The sequence below is a fragment of the Zosterops lateralis genome (assembly GCF_965231275.1).
Source record: "Zosterops lateralis genome assembly, chromosome: 21".
Classification (NCBI taxonomy): Eukaryota; Metazoa; Chordata; class Aves; order Passeriformes; family Zosteropidae; genus Zosterops; species Zosterops lateralis.
This window is the reverse complement of record NC_139781.1, coordinates 9537155-9560536: the sequence shown is the minus strand read 5'-3', so window position 1 is coordinate 9560536 and position 23382 is coordinate 9537155. Positions and strand designations below refer to the sequence as shown.

General features: G+C 60.0%; 5 protein-coding genes across 7 annotated transcripts; all 5 read left to right on the top strand.

The window, feature by feature from the left end:
* Positions 1-51: 51 nt before the first annotated feature.
* On the top strand, positions 52-3424 carry MARS2 (methionyl-tRNA synthetase 2, mitochondrial). Its single transcript, XM_083876407.1, has 3 exons — positions 52-326; positions 441-775; positions 2198-3424. Exons 1-3 carry the CDS (start codon positions 92-94, stop codon positions 3395-3397), a joined length of 1770 nt encoding a protein of 589 aa, XP_083732533.1. The 5' UTR covers positions 52-91; the 3' UTR covers positions 3398-3424.
* A 1829-nt stretch (positions 3425-5253) lies between these two features.
* Positions 5254-8492, top strand: RAB33A (RAB33A, member RAS oncogene family; the record flags this gene model as incomplete). Its single annotated transcript, XM_083876239.1, has 2 exons — positions 5254-5481; positions 8034-8492. The coding sequence occupies 2 exons, from the start codon at positions 5254-5256 to the stop codon at positions 8490-8492; spliced, it is 687 nt and encodes a 228-aa protein (XP_083732365.1).
* Positions 8493-9192: 700 nt separating this feature from the next.
* Positions 9193-11532, top strand: RBMX2 (RNA binding motif protein X-linked 2). Of its 2 annotated transcripts, XM_083876500.1 has the most exons (6): positions 9193-9215; positions 9309-9424; positions 9512-9563; positions 9656-9785; positions 9866-10046; positions 10575-11531. In XM_083876500.1, the coding sequence occupies exons 1-6, from the start codon at positions 9211-9213 to the stop codon at positions 11096-11098; spliced, it is 1008 nt and encodes a 335-aa protein (XP_083732626.1). In that variant the 5' UTR covers positions 9193-9210; the 3' UTR covers positions 11099-11531. The 2 variants fall into 2 exon arrangements, with proteins under 2 accessions (XP_083732626.1, XP_083732625.1); XM_083876499.1 differs by lacking the exon at positions 9193-9215 and having other exon boundaries at positions 9222-9420; positions 10575-11532.
* Positions 11533-12005: 473 nt separating this feature from the next.
* On the top strand, positions 12006-18407 carry SLC25A14 (solute carrier family 25 member 14). Of its 2 annotated transcripts, XM_083876415.1 has the most exons (9): positions 12006-12113; positions 12207-12354; positions 13109-13203; positions 14705-14790; positions 15562-15657; positions 16024-16148; positions 16799-16934; positions 17311-17391; positions 17978-18407. In XM_083876415.1, the coding sequence occupies exons 1-9, from the start codon at positions 12050-12052 to the stop codon at positions 18017-18019; spliced, it is 873 nt and encodes a 290-aa protein (XP_083732541.1). In that variant the 5' UTR covers positions 12006-12049; the 3' UTR covers positions 18020-18407. The 2 variants fall into 2 exon arrangements, with proteins under 2 accessions (XP_083732541.1, XP_083732540.1); XM_083876414.1 differs by having other exon boundaries at positions 12035-12354.
* Positions 18408-20912: 2505 nt separating this feature from the next.
* Positions 20913-22161, top strand: GPR119 (G protein-coupled receptor 119; the record flags this gene model as incomplete). The annotated part of the gene is made up of 1 exon (XM_083876216.1): positions 20913-22161. One exon carries the CDS (start codon positions 20913-20915, stop codon positions 21891-21893), a length of 981 nt encoding a protein of 326 aa, XP_083732342.1. The 3' UTR covers positions 21894-22161.
* Between the last annotated feature and the right edge of the window lie 1221 nt (positions 22162-23382).

Genomic DNA, 23382 nt, shown 5'->3' with positions numbered 1-23382 from the left:
GCCCCGCCGCGCAGGCGCCTCCCGCCGCTTCCGGGTGGGCCGGGCCGCTCTGTGCCGCCGTCTCGATGGTACCACCGCCGGTACCACCGACATGTGGCGGCCTTGGCCCCGCCGCCTCCCGCGCCCGCCCCGCCGCTCCGCCAGCACCGCCACCGGTACCGACACCGGTACTGACACCGGGCCCGGCCGCCGCCTGCTGCTCTCCACCCCCATTTTCTACGCGAACGGCCCGCCGCACATCGGGCACCTGTACTCGGCCCTGCTGGCGGACGCGCTGCTCCGCCACCGCCGCCTGAGCGCCGCGGGCCCGGCCCGGCTCTGCACGGGTCAGCCTGGCCCCCTCCCCGCTCCGATCCCCCCTTCTCCCCCGGGGGGATGAATGAGCCCTTCTGCCGGGGCTGAGCGCTCCGGCCTCTCCTCACGGCCTCTCTCCGTTCCAGGCACCGACGAGCACGGCCTGAAGATCCAGCAGGCCGCGGCCGCGGCGGGCACCTCTCCTGCCGAGCTCTGTGAGAGAATCTCGGGGCTCTTTCGCCGGGCCCTGAGCCAGGCCGGCGTCTCCTACACCGATTTCACCCGCACCAGCGAGCCCCGGCACCAGCGGGCCGTGAGGCATTTCTGGGGGGTCCTGAGGGATGGAGGGATGCTCTACAAGGGCGCCTACGAGGGCTGGTACTGCACGGCCGAGGAGAGTTTCCTGCCCGAGAACCAGCTGGGAGAGAGCACAGACAGCCAGGGCCGCCCCTGCAGGGTGTCCTTGGAGACCGGACACCAGGTAAGGTGTGGAAATGTTTCCGTGGGTGGCAGGGAGAAGGAGCTTTGCAGAGCTGAGATGTTCTAGAGACACGTGGGTTTATTATTACAAGGGTTGTGGGTAAAGAGGGCTTTGCCTTCAGCCACCAGCCTGGGCTGGAGCAAAGCCCTAAAGAGAGAATGGGGAGAGAGAGATAGAAGAGAGATAAGGGGTAGAAACAGGGCAGGAGCAGGGGAAAAACGTGGGGAGAAAACAGGAGCAAGTGAGGTGAGAGAGAGGAGAGGGGAAGGGCAAAAGAGAAAGAAGAGGGTAAGAGGGTAAGAGAATAGAACGATCCCCTTGTTCCAATCCATTCTGTCTCTTTTTGTGTTGAATATCCTAATTTACAGTGACCAACCCGTGCGAGATACAAAACCTAGAGACTTTGCACGCAGCCTATGAGAACTACTACATTACCATGTCATTTTATATTCTAAACTCTAAAAGCTACATTTCTTATCTGTTTTTTTTCCCTGATGCCTTTGCAGAGTAGAAAGGCAACATTCCTGTCTTTTGTTTTCCTGTCTTTTCACCCATTTTCAGCTCATCACTGTCTTCCTGCCTGCCATGCTCACATCTCAAAACTGGCTTTCGTTCCTATTTCACTCACAGGTTTTACATCTGCAGTATTTCTTACCATAAAATCATATCCATAAGTCCTTCCTGTCCCATCTTTCCCAACAGTGAGGGGCTCACCTGCTGCTCTGCTCTGTCCCGGCCACATTTGGGGTGTTTTGTGCACACCATTGAGCCTTGCACACTGCAGGATTGCTGACCCAGCCAGGGATCCCTGAGTGCCTCACACAGCTCACTCCTACCACATCCACCCACCAAGTTTTCACTGGTTTAGCTGAATGTGTCATTTAATGGATTTAAGTGTGGGGGAGAAGTGCTGTCAAGTGCTGTAAGCAAACAAAGTTAGTGATTTAGATGCATTAATGCATAAACTGAGGAAAAAGAGGAGTACGGCCTCAGGAGAACAAAGGCAGGCACCAGGAATGGCAGGAATTACAATGTCATTTTGTCTTTGCATGATTTTTCACTATTATTGCAAAAATATATTGTTAAGAAGGTATATTCTAATCTCCCTAACCCCCTTCTGATGTCACATCAGCCTGGCAGGTGGAAAGGTGTTCCTTCCCAGGGTTACAAGTGTTTTTAGGAGCAGGATGCTGAACCATCCCAGGTGCCTGAGTCCTCAGGTGTGTTCCTGGGGATCCCAAGGAGGCAGTGCCTTGGATAAGATGGTCCATTTTAGTCACAGAAAGGTGCTGAGAGCTTCCCGTGGTATGGGAGCACATCCAGACACGGGCAGTGTCTGACAATCTCCGTGCTGAAAACGATGTGTGCAAATCATCACCCTGTTCTCGGGACCAATAATCCTTTCCTCTCCTGCTGTCCCAGGTGCACTGGACCAAGGAGGAGAATTACATGTTCAGGCTCTCAGCATTCCGGGACCCCTTGCAGAACTGGCTCCGGGACAACCCTGGTGCCATTTTCCCTGACCCTTTCTACCAGTGCACGCTCCGCTGGCTGGACGAGGACCTTCCGGACCTGTCGGTGTCCCGCGAGCGGAGCCGCCTTCAGTGGGGCATCCCCGTGCCTGGCGACCCCACGCAGACCATCTACGTGTGGGTGGACGCCCTGGTGAACTACCTGAGCGTGGTGGGCTACCCCGAGAGCCACGGCGCGTGGTGGCCGGGCGTGCAGCACGTGGTGGGCAAGGACATCCTCAAGTTCCACGTGCTGTACTGGCCGGCGCTGCTGCTGGCGGCGGGGCTGGAGCCCCCCGAGCGCATCCTGGTGCACTCCCACTGGACTGTGAGGGGACAGAAGATGTCCAAGAGTTTGGGAAACGTGGTGGATCCCAATGTGTGCGTGGGGCAGTACGGCGTGGATGGGTTTCGGTACTTCCTGCTGCGGCAGGGCGTCCCAGAGAGGGATTGTGACTACTATGATGAGAAGGTGGTGAAGGTGGTGAATTCGGAGCTGGCGGATGCGCTCGGGGGGCTGCTGAACCGGGCAACAGCCCCCAGCATGAACCCCAGCAACACCTACCCACGCTTCTCAGAGTCCTGCTTCCCAAAGAAACTGGGTTCCAGGGAGGGGAAAGGCACAGGCAGGGCGTGTGCTGAGGACTATGAGCTGGTGGCAGCAGTGGCCTCGCTGCCTGCGCAGGTGGACGGTTATTTCCAAAGCTTCCAGATCTACAAGGCTTTGGAGTGCATTGCCCAGTGTGTGAGGCAGACCAACGGCTTTTTCCAGAGGCACAAGCCTTGGAAACTGGACCGAGGGGATGCTGTGGAGCAGCTCTGGCTGGACACCATCCTCCACACCACCCTGGAGTGCCTGCGTGTGTACGGGACCCTCCTGCAGCCTGTGGTCCCACACACGGCAGACAAGCTGCTGTCCCGGCTGGCTGTGGGGCCAGGAGAGAGAAATCTCTCTGATCTGGTGTTCCTTTCACGTTATGATGGAAAGCCGTGTCCCTTTGAGGGGAGACAGCTTGGACCTGACACTGGCATCTTGTTCCACAGGCTGGGCAAGTTGGAGACTATGAAGAAGAAAAAGCAAGCTCAAGTCCCTGACAAACAGCTCCTGTGAATTAAAACTTCCAGGAATTCCTGGAAAACATTGTCTCTGTTTAAAAGCACTTCCCTCCCATTGGTGGTGGTGTGGAGGGGGGGGAAGCCAGCCTGAGCAGGGAGGGTCAAGCAAGCCCTGAGGAGGGAAAGGCTTGGTCCTGGGCCTCCTTAGTGGTGTCTCCTTGCACAGGGAGATGGATCAGTGGTTGTTCATCCCACTTTTGATCCACAGGTTTTTGGCCATGTCACAAGTAGCTGGGAACCCCACAGAAATGGTTCTGTGGGGCCATTGGGTCTCTCAAACGAGCTACCTTTGTGGGCCAAAACAAGTCTCAGTGAGCCTCAATGGGGCCAAATCTGTGTGGCTGCTCTTTGTCCCCAGGGCAGGGCAGGGCTGTGCCATGGTCTCATTCAGACAGTGGGGCTCATTCAGCAGTGCAGACCTTCAGACGTGACCAGAATGGGAAGTGGGGGGATCAGAATGAGCTTCCTGAGGCTTTTCCACCTGCTGCAAGGCTTAGTGCACCATTTCATGTCTGTGCTGATGATGATGAGCACTGACCCTTCCAGGGTGGTGGTGACCACTGAGGGTCTCTGGTCAATCCTTCCCAGCCTCTGGCTCCTGCAGGTCCCATCAGTGCTGGCCCTGGAGGAGTCAGTTCCAGAGGCCCAGTTTGAGGGGCTGTGAGTTCTTTTGGGATCTCCTGGGCTGTGTGAGCAGGAGCAGTGCAGCCCCTGGGGTTCTGTCCCATGTTCCCATTGGTCCCCATGCCACTGTCACTGTGCCACAGCCTGATGCTGCCCCAGCCCAGCATGAGTCCCCTCACACCCACCTGCCATGGCTCTCCTCTCCTCCTCAGACTGTCACCTGCTCCCCTCACCCCTGCAATCCTTGTGTGCATCCTTCCTGCTGCAGCCCCCTGCCCTTGTGCTGGGTGCTGCCTCCCCACTGCCCTGGTTTTTGGGGACAGGAGGGACACATCCCCTTCCCATCTCTGGTGCTGCACAGGAGGGCTGGACATGGAGAGGGTCATTGTGGCACTGCCCGTCGTGATCCCACTGGCAGCTCTCGGTACCGTGTGGATGTTGGAGAGAGAAATCTCTCTGATCTGATGTTCCTTGCACACTCTGATGGAAAGCCGTGTCCCTTTGAGGGGAGACAGCTTGGACCTGACACTGGCATCTTGTTCCACAGGCTGGGCAAGCTGGAGACTATGAAGAAGAGAAAGCAAGCTCAAGTCCCTGACAAACAGCTCCTGTGAATTAAAACTTCCGGTGCCCGGTCCTGCCTCGCTGTGCCCCTCGGTCTCTCCTGGAGGGGCCAGCCCCACTGCCCGCAGCCCTGGCGGTCCTTGTCCCTTGTCCCTCCGCTGGGGATGCCGTGAAGGCGCTCGGTCTGTGGCTTGGCCCGGGGCTGGAGCTCTGAGCCCTGAGACGGGTCAGTGCCGGTACCAGACCAGGGATGCGCGGTGCCGGTGCCAGAACGGGGGATGCTCAGTGCTGGTACCAGACCAGGGATGCGCGGTGCCAGGGCGGGGATGCGCGGTGCCGGTGCCAGGGCGGGGATGGATGCTCGGTACTGATGCCAGAACGGGGATGCTCGGTGCTGGTACCAGACCAGGGATGCGCGGTGCCGGTGCCAGAACGGGGATGCGCGGTGCCGGGAGCTCAGGGCGGTGCCGATGCCGATGCTGATGCCGTGCGCGGGGCGGGGACGCGCCGTGCCGTGGCCGGTGTGCGGGGCTGCGCCGGTGCCGGTGCCGTACGCGGGGCGGGGACGGGCCGTGCCGGTGCCGCTCTCCAGAGCCCTGCCGGTGCCGGTGCCGGTGCCGGTGCCGGTGGCGGTCCGGTCCCCATGAGCCGGTGAGGCCCGGGATGGCGGCGGGCGGCGGCGGGGAGCGACCCCCGGGCCCCGACCCCGCCGTGCTGGAGCCCTACGTGCAGACCCGCATCTTCAAAATCATCGTCATCGGGGACTCCAACGTGGGCAAGACGTGCCTGACCTTCCGCTTCTGCGGGGGCACCTTCCCCGGCAAGACCGAGGCCACCATCGGCGTGGATTTCCGCGAGAAGACGGTGGAGATCGAGGGGGAGCGCATCAAGGTGGGCCCCGGCCCCGCACCGGCCCCGGGGATCCCGCACCGGCCCCGGGGGTCCCGCACCGGCCCCGGGGGTCCCGCACCGGCCCCGGGGATCCCGCACCGGCCCCGGGGGGTCCCGCACCGGCCCCGGGGGGCTCCGCTCGGCTCCCGGGGGGTCCCGCACCGTTTCCAGTGGGCTCAGCCCTGTCCCCGGTGGTCTCAGCCCTGTCTTCGGTGGGCTCAGCCCTGTCCCAGGGGCTCAGCCCTGTCCCCGGGGGGCTCAGCCCTGTCCCAGGGGCTCAGCCCTGTCCCCGGGGGGCTCAGCCCTGTCCCGGTGGGCTCAGCCCCGGCAGAGATGGCACAGCCGCTCCCCATCCCTCCCTCCTGCCAAAGCCCTCCTGGGGGCTTCTCCTTTCATCCCCTTTGGAGGGAGGGAACAGGGCCAGGGAGGAGGAATTCTGGTCCCTGTGCTGCAGAGATGCCCCTGGAGCAGCCCCGGTGCCTGGCGCTGTTTCTGGGCTTGGCTGGAGCCTGCAGAGATCAGAAGGGATGGCTCGGGGTGAGTCACTGCCACCCGTGCCATGGGCAGAGCTGGGTCCCCGCACCATTGGGGTGGCTCTGGAGTGGGGTAGAGCTGTGCAGGGATGGGGGACACTCTGTGCCACAGCCAGGGGCTCTGGGGAGGCAGAGGGTGGGAGGCTGGAAGGCTGAGAGCTCACACAGGCCAGCAGCAGCAGCAGTGGGCTCAGAACCTGCTCCCAGCTGCACCTGGAGCTGTGATGGCAGCAGGATGGATTTGCTTATGAAGGCTGGTGTGGCACCTCTAAAGAAGAATCAGCCCAGCCCAGACCTGGAGGGCTCTGGCTGGTGTGTCAGAACAAACCCGCCACTGTTAGAGCAGAGTTTGTGGTGGAGCTCGGCCTGCCCAGCTGTGGGATCAGCACCCACAGCCCCTGGGGCTGCTGCTGGAAGGACAGACATTGCTGCTGCACTGACAGATGGCTGATCAAAAGTTGGACACACAATGAAACCAGAGTTTGTGTTTGTGGGCGAGAGCTTTAGTTGTGCTTCCGGGCTGTCCATGGATGATTTTGTCTTTCTCTTTAGAGATGCTCATTCTCCCAGCTCTCCCCAGCTCTGTGAGCCCCACAGAGCCCTGCTGCTGTGAGCTGTGCTGCAGGCTGGCATGGAGCCTGTTTTGCTGCCACTAGCAGCAAAATGCTGCCAGGTTTTCTACCTTTGGATATTATTTGAGCTCCAGTGGGCAGGAGTGGGAGGCGGTGCAGCAAACCAGCCTTTTCCTGGGATCTGTATTCAAGAGAGGAGGTGAGAGGTGGGAGAGGGACCATCCCTCTATTCTCTGCCTGGGAGAGGCTGGCCCTGAACGGGCTGAGCAGCACCTCTGCTGTCCCAGTGTTTTTCAATTGGGAATCCCCTGAGGCAGGCACTGTCTCCATGGGTGCAGGGCAATTTGGATTAACTTGGAAACTGCCACTTCCCAGCTACAAAACATTACCAGGAGATCCCAGACTGACCCTGGGGCACTCTGCTGGTTACCAGTGTTCAGTGGGACTCGGTGTCACTGACCAGCACCATCTGGGCCTGGACATTCAGCCAGTCCATCTCACTGTCTGCTCATCCAGCCCTCCTGCCATCTATGTCACTGGGGTCAGGAATTTTTCATCAATGGAATGTTTTGGGTTGCCTGTGCCCTGCTGTGCTGTCCTCCCAGGAGGTGTTGGGGTGGCTCAAGTTCTCTGTGAGAACCAGGGGGGCTGCAAACACAAGGCTGCTGCTCACTGTCCACAGAGCAGCTCATCTGTTTGCTCTTCCCAGCCAGGTGGTCTATGGCAGAGACCCCCTACCACGTCACCTGTGATGTTCTGTTATTTAATCCTCCCCCAGGAGCTCTCTTGGCTCCTCACCCATGCCCACAGAGCTTCTGGCCCTCTCACTTGTGCTCCTACATGAAGGGTGCCTCCCCCTTCTCATTTTCTCTTTTCCCCTGTGAAATCATCAGCGTTCTTGTTCGTGGTGTGGGATTGGGTGCACAAATAGACATGGATCTGTTGGGATGAGTCCAGAGGAGGGGCAGAGATGCTCTGAGGGCTGCAGCCCCTCTGCTCTGCAGTCAGGCTGGGGTTGTTCAGCCTGGAGGAGAGAAGGCTCAGGTGAGACCTTACTGCCTGAAAGGGCTCCATGAGAGCTGGAGAGGGACTTGGGACAAGGGACGGAGGGACAGGACAATGGCCTAAAACTGAGAAGACAGGTTTAGATTGGATATTGGGAAGAAATTCTCAGCTGTGAGGATGGAGAGGCCCTGGCACAGCTTGCCCAGAGAAGCTGTGGCTGCTCCTGGATCCATGAAAGTGTCCAAGGCCGGGTTGGAGAGAACTTGGAGCAATCTCCAATAGTGGAAGGGAGGCAGGGGGTTGGACTGAATGATCTTTAACTTCCCTTCCAGCCCAAACCAGGCTGTGACTCTGAAAACCAGACAGCAGGAAGCCCCCTCCCCACGGCCCTGCCACGCTCCACACTCCTGTAGCCTCTTTTCCCGTCTGCTTCCCTCCCCAGGTGCAGGTGTGGGACACGGCCGGGCAGGAGCGCTTTCGGAAGAGCATGGTGGAGCACTACTACCGCAACGTGCACGCCGTGGTCTTCGTCTACGACGTCACCAAGATGAGCTCCTTCACCAACCTCAAGACGTGGGTCGAGGAGTGCAACGGGCACGCCGTGCCCCCGCTGGTCCCCAGGGTGCTGGTGGGGAACAAGTGTGACTTGAAGGACCTGATCCAGGTGCCGTCCAGCCTGGCCCTCAAGTTCGCCGACGCTCACAACATGCTTTTGTTTGAGACCTCGGCCAAGGACCCGCAGGAGAGCCAGAACGTGGACGCCATTTTCATGTGCCTGGTGTGCCGGCTGAAGGCGCAGCGCTCGCTGCCCTGCCGGGACACGGAGGGGTGGCCGGCGCAGCCCCGGCCGCACGCGCGGCGCCCGGACCAGCCCGGCGGGAAAAGCTCCTGCCCGTGCTGAGCGGGACCGCCCCGACCCCAATAAAGGCTCTGAGCCCCCTGCGCCCCGACTCTTGCTTTGTGCCTTGGCTGTGATGGGCTGTGATGGGCCGTGATCGGCTGTTACCGGCTGTGATGGGCTGTAACTGGCTGTGACCGGCTGTGATGGGCTGTGATCAGCTGTGATCGGCCCTGATCGACCGTGATCGGCTGTGATCAGCTGTGATCGGCTGTAACCGGCTGTGATGGGCTCTGATGGGCTGTGATGGGCTGTGATCGGCCATAACCGGCTGTGATCGGCCGTGATCAGCTGTGATCGGCTGTGGTGGGCTGTGATCAGCTGTGATCAGCTGTGATCGGCTGTGATCGGCCGTGATCGGTTCAGCTTGGCCGCAATCGGTTCGGTGCGCAGCGCTCGATTACAATCGCCCAGTTCGGCTGCAATCGACCCAGCTCGGCCACCGTCGATCCCGTTCGGTGTGCAGCGCTCGGCTACAATCGGTCCGATTCGGCTACAATCGGTCCGATTCGGCTACAATCGGTCCGAATCGGCCACCATCGGCCCTATTCGACCGTGCTCGGGCTCTCTCGGTAATTATTCCCTGACTCGGTCACAATCGGCCCGACTTGGCCGCACTCGGCTACAATCGATCGACTCGGCAGCTCTCGGCTACTTCCGCCTCGGCTAGGCTCGGCTCGGGGCGGAGCTACGCGCAGGCGCAGTGCGCGCCGCCGCCGCCATGAAGTAGGTGTGGGGCTGTGGGGGGGAATGGCCGGGCCCGGTTCTGTCCCGCCGGGGCCGGTACCGGTACCGGTACTGACCGAGCCTCGCCCGCAGTCCCCTGACGAAGGTGAAGCTCATCAACGAGCTGAACGCGCGGGAGGCGGAGCTGGGCGTGCAGGAGGCGGTGTCGTGGCACGCGGAGTACAAGGACAGCGCTTGGATCTTTGTGGGTACGGGCCGGGCCTGGGAGCGGTGCCGGTCCCGGTGCCGGTCCCGGTGCCGTTGACCCGTTCCTCTCCTCTCCCCTCTCCCCGCAGGCGGGCTGCACTACGAGCTGACGGAGGGCGATGTTATCTGCGTGTTTTCACAGTAAGTTCCGAGCCCCATCCCCGGATCCGGCCCCGCCGCCCTGGGCACTGCCACAGTGTGAGTGTCTGTCTGTGTCTGTGTGTCTGTCACAGGTACGGCGAGGTCGTCAACATCAACCTCGTGCGGGACAAGAAAACCGGGAAATCCAAGGGCTTCTGCTTCCTGTGCTACGAGGACCAGAGGAGCACCATCCTGGCCGTGGATAACTTCAATGGGATCAAGGTGAGAGGCGCTGCCGGGGCTCTCTGGGCTGCGGCCCCGAGGGCGGGGACAGCCGGGGACAGCCCTCGATCCTCCCCCAGATCAAAGGACGGACCATCCGCGTGGACCATGTGGCCAACTACCGGCCCCCCAAGGAGTCCGAGGACTGGGATGAGGTGACCAGAGCCCTCCACGCCAAGGGCTGCGGGGTCAAAACGCCGCCTCACAGCTCCTCAGGCTCCCCCTCGGAGGATGAGGATGTGCCCGTGAAAAAGCAGAAAGGTGAGGGCTGTTCCTGGCAGGGTGGATTCCTGGCCCGTGGGAGGGTTTGGGGGATGGAGTCTGCATGAAGGGAGGGTTGGAGGGAGAAAAATGGTCACAAAATGAGGGTGGGAACGAGGTTTTGCTACAGAGTGCTGAGAAGATGCTCAAAAATGAGGGAGAAGAAGGAGAGCCAAGAGGGAAGAGTCCTCAGGTCTGGAGAAGTAAGTTATTTCCACAGAGTGGATTGCAGTATTACTGAGGAATGGGAATGAGAGGGATGCTCTCAGCATTCCAAGGGGTGTGGAGATGCCCAGCCTTGCTGGGAAGAACACAATGTGAGTGGTAAAGAGAGAAATGGGGTGGCTGCAGCTAGAGGAGGAAAAGTCATGGTTAGAAGTGGTCTGGGATCTCCCTTAGGGGGAAGCAGGCTGGGAATTGGGTGGAGAGGGAGAACTTGTAGGGGCAGAGGAGGTGGGATGGTACCAGGGGAGCTGTGGGGAACCAAGTGGTCCTGGAGCGTGGTCCATCCCAAAACATGAACCCCAGCTCCAGAGAAGCAGCAGAGCAGAGCAGAAAAGTCCAGATCAAGCCCCCAGGCTGGGAAGAAGCGGGTGAGCCAGGAGGAGCCCCAGCCCAGGATCAAGAAGGAGAAGGAGGACCCCGGGTATGAGCGCTATGCCGGCACCAGCTCCAGCAGGAACAACTCCAGCTCCAGCAGGAACAGCTCCAGCAGGAACAGCTCCAGCAAGAACAGCTCCAGCTCCAGCAAGAACAGCTCCAGCTCCAGCAGGACACAGCGGGACGAGGAGCAGCGGCAGCACCAGCGGCACTCGGACAGGAGGGGGGACAAGAGCTGCCCCGAGCAGAGAGGCCAGGGCAGCTCCTGGGAGCAGAGAGGCCAGGGCAGCTCCTGGGAGGAGCGGGAGAGGAGGGAGGAGCCCGGCAGGAGGAGTGATGGGCACGGCAGTCACAGCAGGCAGCAGGACGGGTCCCCTCGGGCAGGCAGGGCCCGGGAGGCCCATTCCAGGCACAGGGAGAGGGGCTCTGGCAGAGATTCCAGCCGCAGCTGAGCCCTGTGGGTGAGGGAGGCCCTGAGCCTGCCCAAACCTGCTCGGAGCTCCTGGGGTGCCACAGCTGGACTTTGCACCTGGGGGCTTCCCCTGGCCTCTCATCCCACCCTGGGCCGGAGCTCTCCACGCTGCCCATGCTGCTGGCTGGGACAGGGGTTTATCCTTCAGCTGAAGTGGTGAAGGCTGGGAGCAGCAGGATGCTCCCCTTCCCCAAATCCCTGCAGCAGTGTCCCCTCTTGGACTGGGGGCAGACACTGCTGGGTGTCTTGTCTGGCTTCATGCACCAGGTTTGGGCCCCGTGCCCACCCAGCATCTTCTGGATTCCACACTGTATCCACAGGCTGTGCCGTTGTGTTGGGGTGATTTATCTTGGATTTGTTTAAAGGTTTCTTAATAAAAGTTCCTTTTAGGGAGAAGCTGGTCCCAGGAGCAGTATTCCTGTCCCTGGGCCAGGGAGGAGGTGTCACCTGTTTTTCTTACTCTGATTTTTGGGCTTATTTGGCTGGAAAACCGGGGAGGGGGGATTCAGAGTGTGGAGAAGAGAGGAGCTTTAGCTGAATTTTTGTTCCTCCAACGAATAACACCTCCAGTCCGAGTCTGTGCCAGGCTCAAGGGGGAATATTTCCCTTGGAGCAGGCGGGACCGTTTCTAGAGACATCCGAGGGGGGGATGCGCCGGTCCCGGTCCCGGTGCAGACGGTCCTGGTGCCGTTTCGGGCGGGTCCCGGTGCCGGTGCCGGTGCGGGGCGGTCCCGGAAGCGGTGCAGGTCCCGGTCCTGGTGCAGGTGGGTCCTGGTCCCGGTGGGTCCCGGTCCCGGTGGGTCCCGGTGCCGTTTCGGGTGGTGCCGGCAGGGGGCGCGCGCGGCGCGGGGATGCGCAGCCCTGTCCCGGTTCCGGTTCCGGTCCCGGCCCGGTGGCGGCGGCGCGCGAGGCGGTGCCCGCCCGCCATGCCATGTCCGCGCTCAACTGGAAACCCTTCGTGTACGGCGGGCTCGCCTCCATCGTGGCCGAGTTCGGTGAGGCGCCGGGGCCGGGAGCGGGGCCGGGAGCGGGGCTGGGGCCGGGCGGTACCGGTACCGGGGCCGGTCCATTGAGCGCTGTCCCCGCAGGCACGTTCCCCGTGGACCTCACCAAGACGCGGCTGCAGGTGCAGGGGCAGAGCAGCGACGCGCGGTTCCGCGAGGTTCGGTACCGGGGCATGTTCCACGCGCTCTTCCGCATCTGCCGCGAGGAGGGCGGCCGGGCGCTGTACTCGGGGTGAGCACGGCCCCCGGGCCCGCCAGGCCTTACCGGGACCCTTCCAGCCTTACCGGGGTGTCCGCCAGCCGCCACGGGGCCTGCCCCCCGCCCGGGCCTCTCCCGTGCCCGCCCCGGCTCCTTCCCCTCCGGATCAGCCGCTCCATCGCCGGGTTCCCTCCTGGGCCGCAGCATCGCCCCGGCTGTCCTGTTGGTCCCTTCTAACCCGGCATCCTCCTGCTGCCCATCCCCGGGCCCTCCTGGTGCCCACCTGGGACCTCCTACTGCCCATCCCCGGGCCCTCTCCCACACCCCAGGACCTCCTGGTGCCCACCCGGGACCTCCTGCCGCCCACCTGGGACCTCTCCCACACCCCGGGCCCTTCTGCTGCCCACCCGGGACCTCCTACTCCCACCCCGGCATCTCCCCCGCCTTCCCCGGCTCTCCCCCACCCATCCCGGCTTCTTCCCCTCCGCCCATCCCGGCCCTGCTTCTGTCCCAGTGCCCTTTCCCCATCCCGGGTCTCTTCTTCCCCCTCCTGTCACGGCATCGCCCCCCAGGATCCCTCCCTGCCTCGAGCGGAGTGTCCTGGTTTTCCCAAGGCCGGGAGCCAGGCCAGGGCTGTGTGTGTGCCATGACACATCCTGGGACAGGCTCTGACACCCTGGCTCTGGGGCTGTGTGGGGCTGTCCCGGGTTATCCCACAGCGGGGTCAGTTTGAGGGCGGGTGGGGAGTGTCCCAGGCTGGGGATGCTCAGGCTCCACTCCCCCCCAGGATCGCCCCGGCACTGCTGAGACAGGCGTCCTATGGCACCATCAAGATCGGCATCTACCAGAGCCTGAAGCGGCTCTTTGTGGATCGAATGGAAGGTCTGTGCTGGGGAGGGGCAGCTCGGGCTCCTCTGGGCTCCCCCTGCTCAAACTCTGGGCTCTGTGTTGTGCTCTGGGCTCTGTGTTGTGCTGGTTCCTTCCCCTGTCCTCCCCACCCCAGGATTCCCCCAGGAGTGGAGCTCCATTACTGGTGCTGCAGTTTTGTTTGGCAGTGAGAGCAAGGATTGGATCAATCCCCATGGGAACCTCGCTGTGCTCTGCACTGCCTGTGCTCCCTGGCCAAACACCTCCCTCCAGCCAGGTTCCCTCCTTTTGTGGAGTCACAGGAGAATCACAGAATCAGAGAAAACCTCCTGTGTCTGATCCTTACCCTGTCCCCAGCCCAGAGCACTGAGTGCCACATCCAGTCCTTCCCTGCACACCTCCAGGGATGGGCACTCCACACCTCCCTGGGCAGCCCCTTCCGAGGCCTGACCACCCTTTCCATGGAGAAATTTCTCCTGATGTCCAACCTGAGCCTCTCTTGGCACAGCCAGGCACGTTCTGGATAGGAATTGTGCAGTCCAGCTCTGTAGCTTTGGCCCTGACTGTAAAGGTGAGGTTCCACCAGTGCCCTTGATCTGTTCCACCAGTGCCACATATCCCCTGCCTGGGGAGAGGAGCAGCAGGAGTGTGGTGGGTGTCCCCTGAGGGAGCACCAGGATCTGCAGGGGAGATTTTCATTCCTGCTGTGACATGGGGGAATGTCGTAACACCCTTCCAGCCTGGGAAAGCGGGATGGGCAGGCAAAATGCAGCACACTAATGATACAAAGCTGGGCCAGGGGAGGTTTAGGTTGATATCAGGAAAAGGTTTTTTTTTTCCCCAGAGGGTGCTGGGGCACTGAACGTTGTGCCCAGGGAATGGGCACTACCCCAAACCTGCCAGAGCTCCAGAGCTCCTTTCAGGGCTGCTGTCCTGCTCCAGTAATGCCTCTCCCTGCCTGTTTCTGTCTGTGCACACAGGCCCCACACCCTGCCTTGCTGTTGCAGCCTTTTCAGCCTGAATGTTTGTTTTCCTACAGGCCTGGGGCAGCCTGGTGTCCTCTGGGAAGTGTCGTGGTCAGTACCAGCAAAGGGGCCTGTGCCTTTTCTCCATGTAACCGTCATCCTAACCCTGGGCCTGGAATCTGGGGTTATTCCCTGGCACTAATCACTTCTAACTCCCTCCCTGTTCTCAATCCTCAGCTGGCTCCAGGTGGCTGCATGTAGACAAATCCAGGGGCCTGGGGAAACACTGGGTTATCCCTCTCTCTCTCTCTCTCTGCCTCTGTCCTGGTTTATCCCTACAATGAGAAATCTCAGATACTTGATTACAATTTTAATGTGTCCCAGGATTTTCGTTCTCATCAGTCAAACCCTCTGAGAGTGCATTGCTGAGTGCCCAGGCCCTGCTCCTGCAGCTTCACTGTGTGATTTGAGAGCTGAGCTGCTCTTCCCAGCCATTTTTCTCTCCTGCTGTGCCCTCTCCCATCAGTCTGACCTCCTTTCCTTGGTTGCAGATGAAACGTTGCTCATCAATGTGATCTGTGGGGTGGTCTCAGGGGTCATCTCCTCTGCGCTGGCCAATCCCACAGATGTGCTCAAGGTAAGGGCTGCTCCTGGCCGCCTCTGGGACCTGTGGGAGGAGCAGCTCAGGGCTCCCTGAGCCACCAGTGCTGCTTGTTTGGGGGTTTTAAATGAGTGGGGACCAAAGCCCAGGGTAGTTCACAGAAATCCTGGAATGGTTTGGGTTGGGGTGGACATGAAAAGCCATCTCCTTCAACCTCCTGCCATGGGCAGGGACACCTCCCACTGGAACAGGTTGCTCCAAACCCTGTCCAGTTTGGCCTGGAACACTTCCAGGGATGGAGCAGCCACGGCTTTTCTGGGCAACAAGGATCATCACATTTGTCCTGGTGAGGGGTGGGAGGTGTGTTATCCCACCTGGGCCAGGTGAGCAGGTGGCAGGAGCTGTTCCTGTCCCCTTGGTCACAGTGCTGCCACTGCCCTAAGGGAGTGAGCAGAGCCCATTGGGGACTGCCTGGGGTCCTGAGCTTTCAGCCTTGGGCAGAAAGAGCCCAGAGAACTTCCCCACTCTTCTCCCTGTGTAGATCCCTCTTCTGGGACTGCTTTCAGAGGGAAGGCCTTGTCCCTCATGTCCCTGTGCCCCCACCCTACTGCTGTCCCTGTCCCCTGTCTGCTGCCATCCTTGTCCATGTGGTTTGCAGGGACGTGGAGAGCAGTTTGTGCTCTGAGCTGCTCTGCTCCTTCTCCCAGGAGTTCCCTGGAGCTGCTGCACCTGGTGCCAGTGTCAGGACAGGTGTTGGTGTCAGGACAGGTGTTGGTGTCCTCCTGCTGACTCTCCCCTTTCTCCCAGATCCGAATGCAGGCTCAGGGCAGCTTGTTCCAGGGCGGGATGATCGGCAGCTTCATTGACATCTACCAGCAGGAAGGTACCCGAGGCCTCTGGAGGGTGAGCACCAACTCCTGGAATCCCCCCATCTCCAGAGCAGAACTAACAAAAATCTTAGGGGGAAGCAGCTGCTCTGCTGCTGTTCTGTAGCAAGGAGCACCTGGAGCCCCCCCTGGCTCCTGCTGCTCTCGTGGGGCAGAATCTTTTCTGGTGTTGAAACTGAGGCAGAATCTTTCCTGGTGTTGAGGGGGTGACAGCCTGGCTCCTGTTCTGGGATCAGGGAAGCAATGTGGAGTTAATCCAGCTGCCAGGGTGGAGTTAATCCTCCTTGGCTTTGAAGCAAAGCTGGGAAGCAGTTGGTGTTGCCTGCAGAGAAGGCTGTCAGGAGCAGTGTCTGCAGCTGGGGACAGTGTCTGTGCTCCACAGGGTGTTGTCCCCACGGCCCAGAGAGCTGCCATCGTGGTGGGGGTGGAGCTGCCAGTCTACGACATCACCAAGAAGCATCTGATCCTGTCAGGCCTCATGGGGGACACCATCTTTGCCCACTTTGTGTGAGTATCTCTGCAGGCTTGGAGGATCTGTGGGACAGAGGGGCTGGGACTGGGGGGAGACCATTCATGGAGTGAGTGCAGGAAGCAGATTAGTGGTTCCAGAGAACCTGGAGCAGGGTTGGTGCTTCCAGAGGACCTGGAGCAGGGTTGGTGCTTCCAGAGGACCTGGAGCAGGGTTAGTGCTTCCAGAGAACCTGGAGCAGGGTTAGTGCTTCCAGAGAACCTGGAGCAGGGTTGGTGCTTCCAGAGAACCTGGAGCAGGGTTGGTGCTTCCAGAGAACCTGGAGCAGGGTTGGTGCTTCCAGAGAACCTGGAGCAGGGTTGGTGGGAAGGATGTGCATTCCCAGGGGGTGCCTTCAGGTCTGTGTCACCTGGGCAGCACCTGGGACCTTTGCAGGGCTACCAGAGCCTTGTGGAACCAGCTGTGAGTTCAGGTAGGGTCTGGGTTTGCTGAACTGAGCATTTCCCTCCCCTGAGCTCTGCAGGGTCCTGTGTCAGCCCAGGTCCTGCCGCTGCCCCTTTTCCAGGTAGAAGCAGCTCACATTCATTGCTAAATGCCTTTGCTAAAGCCCAGTGGGAGGTGTTTTGTGCCTGTCTGAGCAGGAGTGGCCACATCCAGGGCCGTCCCTGCCCTGATTTGGGCTCTGCAGTTCCAGCTTCACGTGCGGGCTGGCGGGGGCCATCGCCTCCAACCCCGTGGACGTGGTGCGGACGCGGATGATGAACCAACGCGCCATCGTGGGCAGCACCGAGCTCTACAAGGGCACCCTGGATGGCCTTGTCAAGGTGAGGGGACAGCAGGGCCACATCCCTGTCCTGGGGGACTGGCCAGGCCTCAGCATCACACTGATTGGGAGCAGGGAGAGCCTACAACAGTGACACACAAGTGTGAGATCCTACAGAGATCCCATAAATGTGTCATCGGTGAGACAGGAGAGGGCCCAGAGTCACTTCCCCCTGAGGCTGCTGTCAGCCTGAGCATCCTCCCAGCCCCCTGGGACAAAATTTAGGCCATGATGCAGTTACTGGGTTCAGAGGCTGTGAGTGATGCTTCACACACCTGGATGGGTCTCTCTGCTCCCTGCAGTGTCAGGGCAGGGCCAGTGTGGGAGGTGGGCAGGGTGTGGCCTGGTGTGTCTCATCCACTTGTCTCTCCTGCCAGACATGGAAGAGTGAGGGCTTCTTTGCACTCTACAAAGGCTTCTGGCCCAACTGGCTTCGTCTGGGTCCCTGGAACATCATCGTATCCTTCCCTGTGCTGTGGGGAGGTTCTGGGGCAGGACAAGGGGAGAACCAGCTGGGAAGGGCAGGGCAGGGCTGGCATCCCGCTGGGGGTGCACTGGGGACCCTGATGGGCACTGCTGAGGGTTCCTGTAGAACCTCTGGGGGCTTGGCTCAGACCTTGCCTGGCCTGGGCTGTGGGAGATTTCTGGGTGAGCTCCTGTTTGGGAGGGAATCATAGGGAGCATCCTGCTACTGAGGCAGGTGCTGACTCTGTGCAGGACCAGTGCTGCAGTGCCCAGCCAGACCATCCTGCCAGCTGAAACTGGGTGGGGAATTCACTGTAGAGAGCTCCCATTCTGGGCTTGGAGCCACTTCCTTTTCCCAGTGGTCTGGGCAAGGCTGGGTTTGCTCTGGGTCCATCTCCCTGTCCTTGGCAGCTCCTGTGCCCCAGCTCCGTTCTAGTTCTACCTGGGCAGGTCAGGCTGTGCTGCCTGGACAGGGAGCTCTGTGGGTGGGTTTAGGAGTGCCCTGGATGAGCAGCTCTGCCCATCCAAACAGCTGCCCCACATCCAAGGCACGTCCCAATTCCTTGACCCTCCCTTCAGTTTTTTATCACATACGAGCAGCTGAAGCGTCTCCCCTTCTGAGAGCTGCCTCCATCTCACCAGAATCACCCCTGGGGCTGGCAGCAGAGCCGTGCTGCCGCCTCCCTCCTCATTCCACTGTCCCCATGTCGTGGTGTTTGCTCTCTGTGGGCTGGGCTCTCCCCACACGAGTGGTCCCTGCAGCACGAGCTGCCTGGGACGGCCGGGAGCTGCATGTTTCCCACCCGGAGGTGTCCGTGAGCCTGGGCCTGCAGGAATATCTTCTGTGAAGATCCGTGCACTCCAGTGGCCTTTGGGACACTGTGTCTTGTGGCTGGCAGGTGTGGGTGTCCTCCTGCGCCCTTGTGGGGCGAGGCTGGGGCCCAGGAAGGTGCCATGAATCATGTTTCTTGCTGAACTTGTAACTTCATTAAATTATTTATTGACCGACCAGCTTGAGTTTGGGTCTTGTGCTTGTTCACTGCAGGGGTGTTGTCTGCCCTTGGAGAGGACAGAATTTGGTTTTCACCACACTAAAGACCTCTTTATTCTCCATATATTTATATAAAAACAATCTGTAGGATTTATTACAGTAGAGATGTTTCTAAACCCAAATTTATTAGTGTCAGAAAATGACCCTGTCACCCTCTCAGCTCAGTTTTGCCAAACCTCAGTCTCTTAAATTCCTGCTTGTTATTACTTGCACTGTTTTTGCTTAAATCATTTGTAAAGGCAGGTACTGTGCTTTAAAGGTGAACTCAGCACTTGAAAATCATGGCTCTGGTGCTGAGCAGGTATTTTGGTCATCCTCTTCTGGTTTTGGGTTATTTTTTAATGTTTATGGGTATGAAATCAAATGGTTTTTATGTTCCTGCTCCCTTCTCTCTTTATGGAGTGGCTTTGGTTGGGATGAGGGTCCCTTGTGACATGTCCTGGCAAAACCTGCTGTGAGCTGAGATTCTGTGGAAGTCACAAGGAATGCTCAGCCAAATCCTGCTGGGAAAAGCGGGAGGAGATTGGTGTTACCAAGTCAGAGCTGCCCATAGAAGCTGCAGGAGTGGGGAAGGTGACTGCACTGAGCTCTTGGGCTGAAATCCTGCCCTGGGCAGGGCTCCAGTGCCAGGCTGTGCCAGGGAGGGTGAGGGAACACACCTGGGCACTCTGTCCCTGCTCCCCTGCACACAGGAAGGTCCAGGGGATGGGAACTCCAGCATAGAAGGCTCCATGAGGTCCAGTCAGCCCTCCCCAGGTGTTCCAGGTAGAAATACATGAGCTCCTGATAGATGAAAGCTAAAAATGGCAATAAAGCAGGACAAGGAAACACTGGCTCCAGCCTGTATTGTCACCACTCTGCCACTTCTCCCTATTCCTGATCTCATTGTGAGAGTTTGGACTCTCCATCATCAGGGAAAAGGCTCCCCGTGTCTCTCCCTGTGCAAACAGAAGTGGAGGGTGTGTAAAGCCACCAGAACTCCTCCCGTGGCCACCCGCAGGGCTGTTCCCCAGGGCCCCCAGCCCTGCAGCCACAGCCAGTGCCCCATTCCCTCCCTCCTGCAGCTCCTTCCCTCCCAGCAGTGCCCCTCCTGTCTGCACCTGCTCTCAGCCTCTCCCCGGTTACTGTTTGACAGGCACACGCTCAGCCCTGCTCGTTTCCTGGCAGGATTTTTCCAGGTCAAGAGGCAGAAGGGGTTTGTGTGGCTTCGTGCAGGGGCTGGAGCTGTCACTGTCAGAGCCTGTAAAGGTCAATGCCCACCTCCCTCCCTCCCCTGGGAGGTGTGAGGGGTGTTGCAGGATTCTGTAGCACAGGGTTGCTTTCACAAATATCTTTGTTACGAGTTACTGTTGGGTAAATACACTCATGACTAGCAAAGTGGGTAGAGTAGAATAGAATAGAATCATTATTTTTTACTGTTAGTAGCACTTCCATAGTTTTCACTGGAAGTATCACAGCAACATTCAACAAACTCCCCGAGGAGTGAGGTCAGTTGGTGATGGACAAGGTCTCTCTTTGGATGTGACCCATGTGATGGAGCCTGGAGCCAGCCTGGTGTTCTGGGGATCTGCAGGGCTGTGCAGGGGCAGCTCCAGGACAGAGAGGCTCTTTGGGGCCAGTTAATTCTGCACAGATCCCTGAGTGGGCAGAGGACACCAGCTCTGGAAGGCCGTGGCTGTCTTCTGCCTGGACCTGAGGCTCCTCTGCAGGCTGTGTTGTTTTTTTTTTTTTTTTTTTTTTTTTTTTGCCCTGCAGGTTCCAGCACTTCCTTGCTTTCAGCCTCCCCAAGGATGCCCTGGGCTCTGTGTTGTGCTTGCCAAGGACATTGCGGGTTCCCTGCTGTGAGTGCTGCTTTCCCAGGCTGGCAGATGTTTCCCTATCTCTGTTTGAGCACACATCACTTATCAGTGCATTTCCCCATCGTAACCAGGTCACTGCTGGGGCTGCTGCTCCAGCAGGGTGTCAGTGGTGCTCCCTTGGTCCCAGCAGCAAGAAACTCTCCTGGCTCGGGCAGTAACCCCCAGGAGTCCCATGAGCTGAACTGGATATTGGGAACTCCCTGTGCTTGTCCCAATTCCCAGCCCCTGTGTCTGAGCAGGCCCTGGGGGGGACAGCCACCGCCCCGTGTGCCACCGTGGCAGCTTCCTGCCCAGGTGCTCCTGCTCACCCCCTGCTCCAGGGTTGTCTGGAAACGTGGCTGGAGGGGAGGGACCTCTGTGGGCACAGCAGTGAGTCCAGCAGTCCCTTCCATGGGCAGCTGCTGGCAGAGCTCTGCTTTCCCGAGAGACACCCCTGTTCCCCAGGAGACACCCCTGTTCCCCAGGCTCCTGCTGCTCCCCGGATTCCTGCTGTTCCCCCAGAGTGAGGGGCTGCACCTGCTGCCAGAGAGGCCCCAGGTGAGTGATGGCTGAGAGTTGTGCTGAGGATGCAGCGTCCCTGTGGTGTGTCTCACACGAGGCAGCCATGGCCAGCTGGGCCCTGGGGGCCATCCTGGCCGTGCTGGCCTCGCTCATCATCGCTGCCAACGTGCTGGTGGCCATCCTCCTGCTCTGCCACATCCACAGGAGCGGCTCCAAGGGGCTCTGCTTTGTCCTCAACCTTGCCTTGGCTGATGCCATGGTCGGCTTCACAGTCATGGGCCTGGCCATGGATGAGCTTTCCCAGCTTTTCCATCCTTCCCAGAGGTTTTGCATCCTGAGGATGGCTTTTGTCACCTCTTCCTGTGCTGCCTCCATCCTGTCCCTGATCCTGGTTGCGTGTGACAGGCACCTGGCCATCCGGAAGCCTTTCCACTATTTCCAGCTGGTGACAGGCCTGCGGGTGGGGCTGTGCCTGGTGGGGCTCTGGCTGGTTGCCGTCACCATCGGCTTCCTCCCTGTCTTCATCCCACGCTTCCAGAGGGTCTCCAACCACTGGAAATGCTCCTTCTTCAACGTCTTCCACCCTTCCTACATGCTCACCATGTTCTGCTTCGGCTTCTTCCCCGGGCTCTTCCTCTTCCTCTACCTGTACTGTGACATGCTGAAGATCGCCTCGGTGCACGTGCAGCACATCCAGGAGGTGCAGCAGGCAGGGCTGGGCCCCAGCTGTCCCCCGTCCCGAGCCACCAGTGACATGAAGGCCATGCGCACCGTGGCCGTGCTGGTGGGCTGCTTCACGCTCTGCTGGCTGCCCTTCTTCATCACCAGCATTGTGCAGATGGCCTGCCCCGAGTGCTTCCCCTACAAAGTCATCGAGAATTTCCTCTGGTTGTTGGGACTGGGAAACTCCCTCCTGAACCCGCTGCTCTATTCCTACTGGCAGAGGGACGTGCAGCTCCAGCTCTCCCGGCTGGTTGTGGCTGTGAAGAGAAAGTTCCTGCTCCACCTGGGCACTGGCCGCTGTTTCCCTGGCAGAAACACCAAGGCTGTTCCTGCTGTGTCCTGCCTGGAGCTCCACGACTGACTTGGTGCCTGTCTCCAGCTTTCCAGCTCCCCTCCTCTGTTGTGACCATGAACTCAGGGCCTGCCAGCTGTGAAGGAGATCTCAGATGGGTGGGACCAGTCTGTATGTTCATTCCCAGACACAATCACAGCCAGGTTCCAGCCTGCCCCCTGCCCCACAGCCCCCAGCACAGTCAGCTTCACCCCAGGCTGCAGGTGTTCCCTGGAGAGCCTCTGCTAGAGCAGCCCCCTGTCTCCTGGACCAGGCTCTCCCACTGGCTCTGCAGGCAAAACCCCTTCTCCCATTGCTGCCCAGCTTCCCCTGCCCTCCCCTCTGCCCACAGCACTGGCTCCATGGGCATCAAACCCCCGTTCCTGGGCCAGGGAGGGCTCCATCCCCTTGGCCCTGGCAGCAGAACTGAGCAGGCTGTGAACATCCCCAGGCAATGGTGCTCCCACTCCCTTCCCAAAGGCACCTCTCAACCCTGCTCAGGGCCATCCCTGCTTTGGGCTGTGCCCACAGGGAGCAGAGATGAGGGGGTGTTTGGGATGGGGGACACAGATGGCAGTGCCTGTGTGGGGTCGGTGTGAGCCAGGGCAGGGGCACAGCCCGGGCACTGCTGTCACTGTTTACCCAAGCTGGAGAGCGAGTCAATGAGTAACTGGCTGAACCAGGAGAGGGAGGATTGGCAGCCTCAGAGATCCCCACCAAGAAGAGCTGCTGTGTCCCAGCCCATAGGAGCCTCCCTTCTGCCCTGTGATGCCTCCTGAGCTTTCTGGCTGCCAGCTCTGCTACGTGAGCCCAGCACTGAGCTGGGCAGGCTGCAGGTCTGGATCAGGGTGGGGAGCCCTGGATGTGCAGGAGCTCTGCCTGTGCAGGAGCCCTGGATCTGCAGGAGCCCTGTCCAAGCTGGATCAGGGCTCAGGCAGTTTCCTCAGTGCCACGAACACTCTGCAGCACCTTGGATGGAAGGTGGCACATCTCCAGCACTAGAAGGCAGCCTACAAGAGAGATGGAGAATGTGGACTTTGAACAAGAGCCTGGAGTGATGGGACAAGGGGGAATGCTGCCAGAGGGCAGGGCTGGATGGGAGACTGGGCAGGAATTGTTCCCTGGGAGGGTGGCAGGACTGGCACAGGTGCCCAGATTTGCTGTGGCTGCCCCTGGATCCCTGGGATGGACACTGGGGCTTGGAGCAGCCTGGGACAGTGAGGGGTGACCATGACAGAGGGTTGAACTGAGTTGGGCTTAAAGGTCCCTTCCAATCCAATCCAAACCACTCTGGATCCTGTGACACTGTGCAGGTGGGGGACAAGGCACAGCTGGAGGCAGAACTCCTCCTGCAGTGGAGCCTCACTTTCTGGGCATTCACTGTGGCACTGAGCCCTCTGCTCCCTCTGCAAGCCCTGGGCTGGAGGGGCTCACGGGCTGGGGCTCCATCCCTGGATACACCCCCAGATCCTGCTGGGATAACCTGGAGGGGCTCACGGGCTGGGGCTCCATCCCTGGA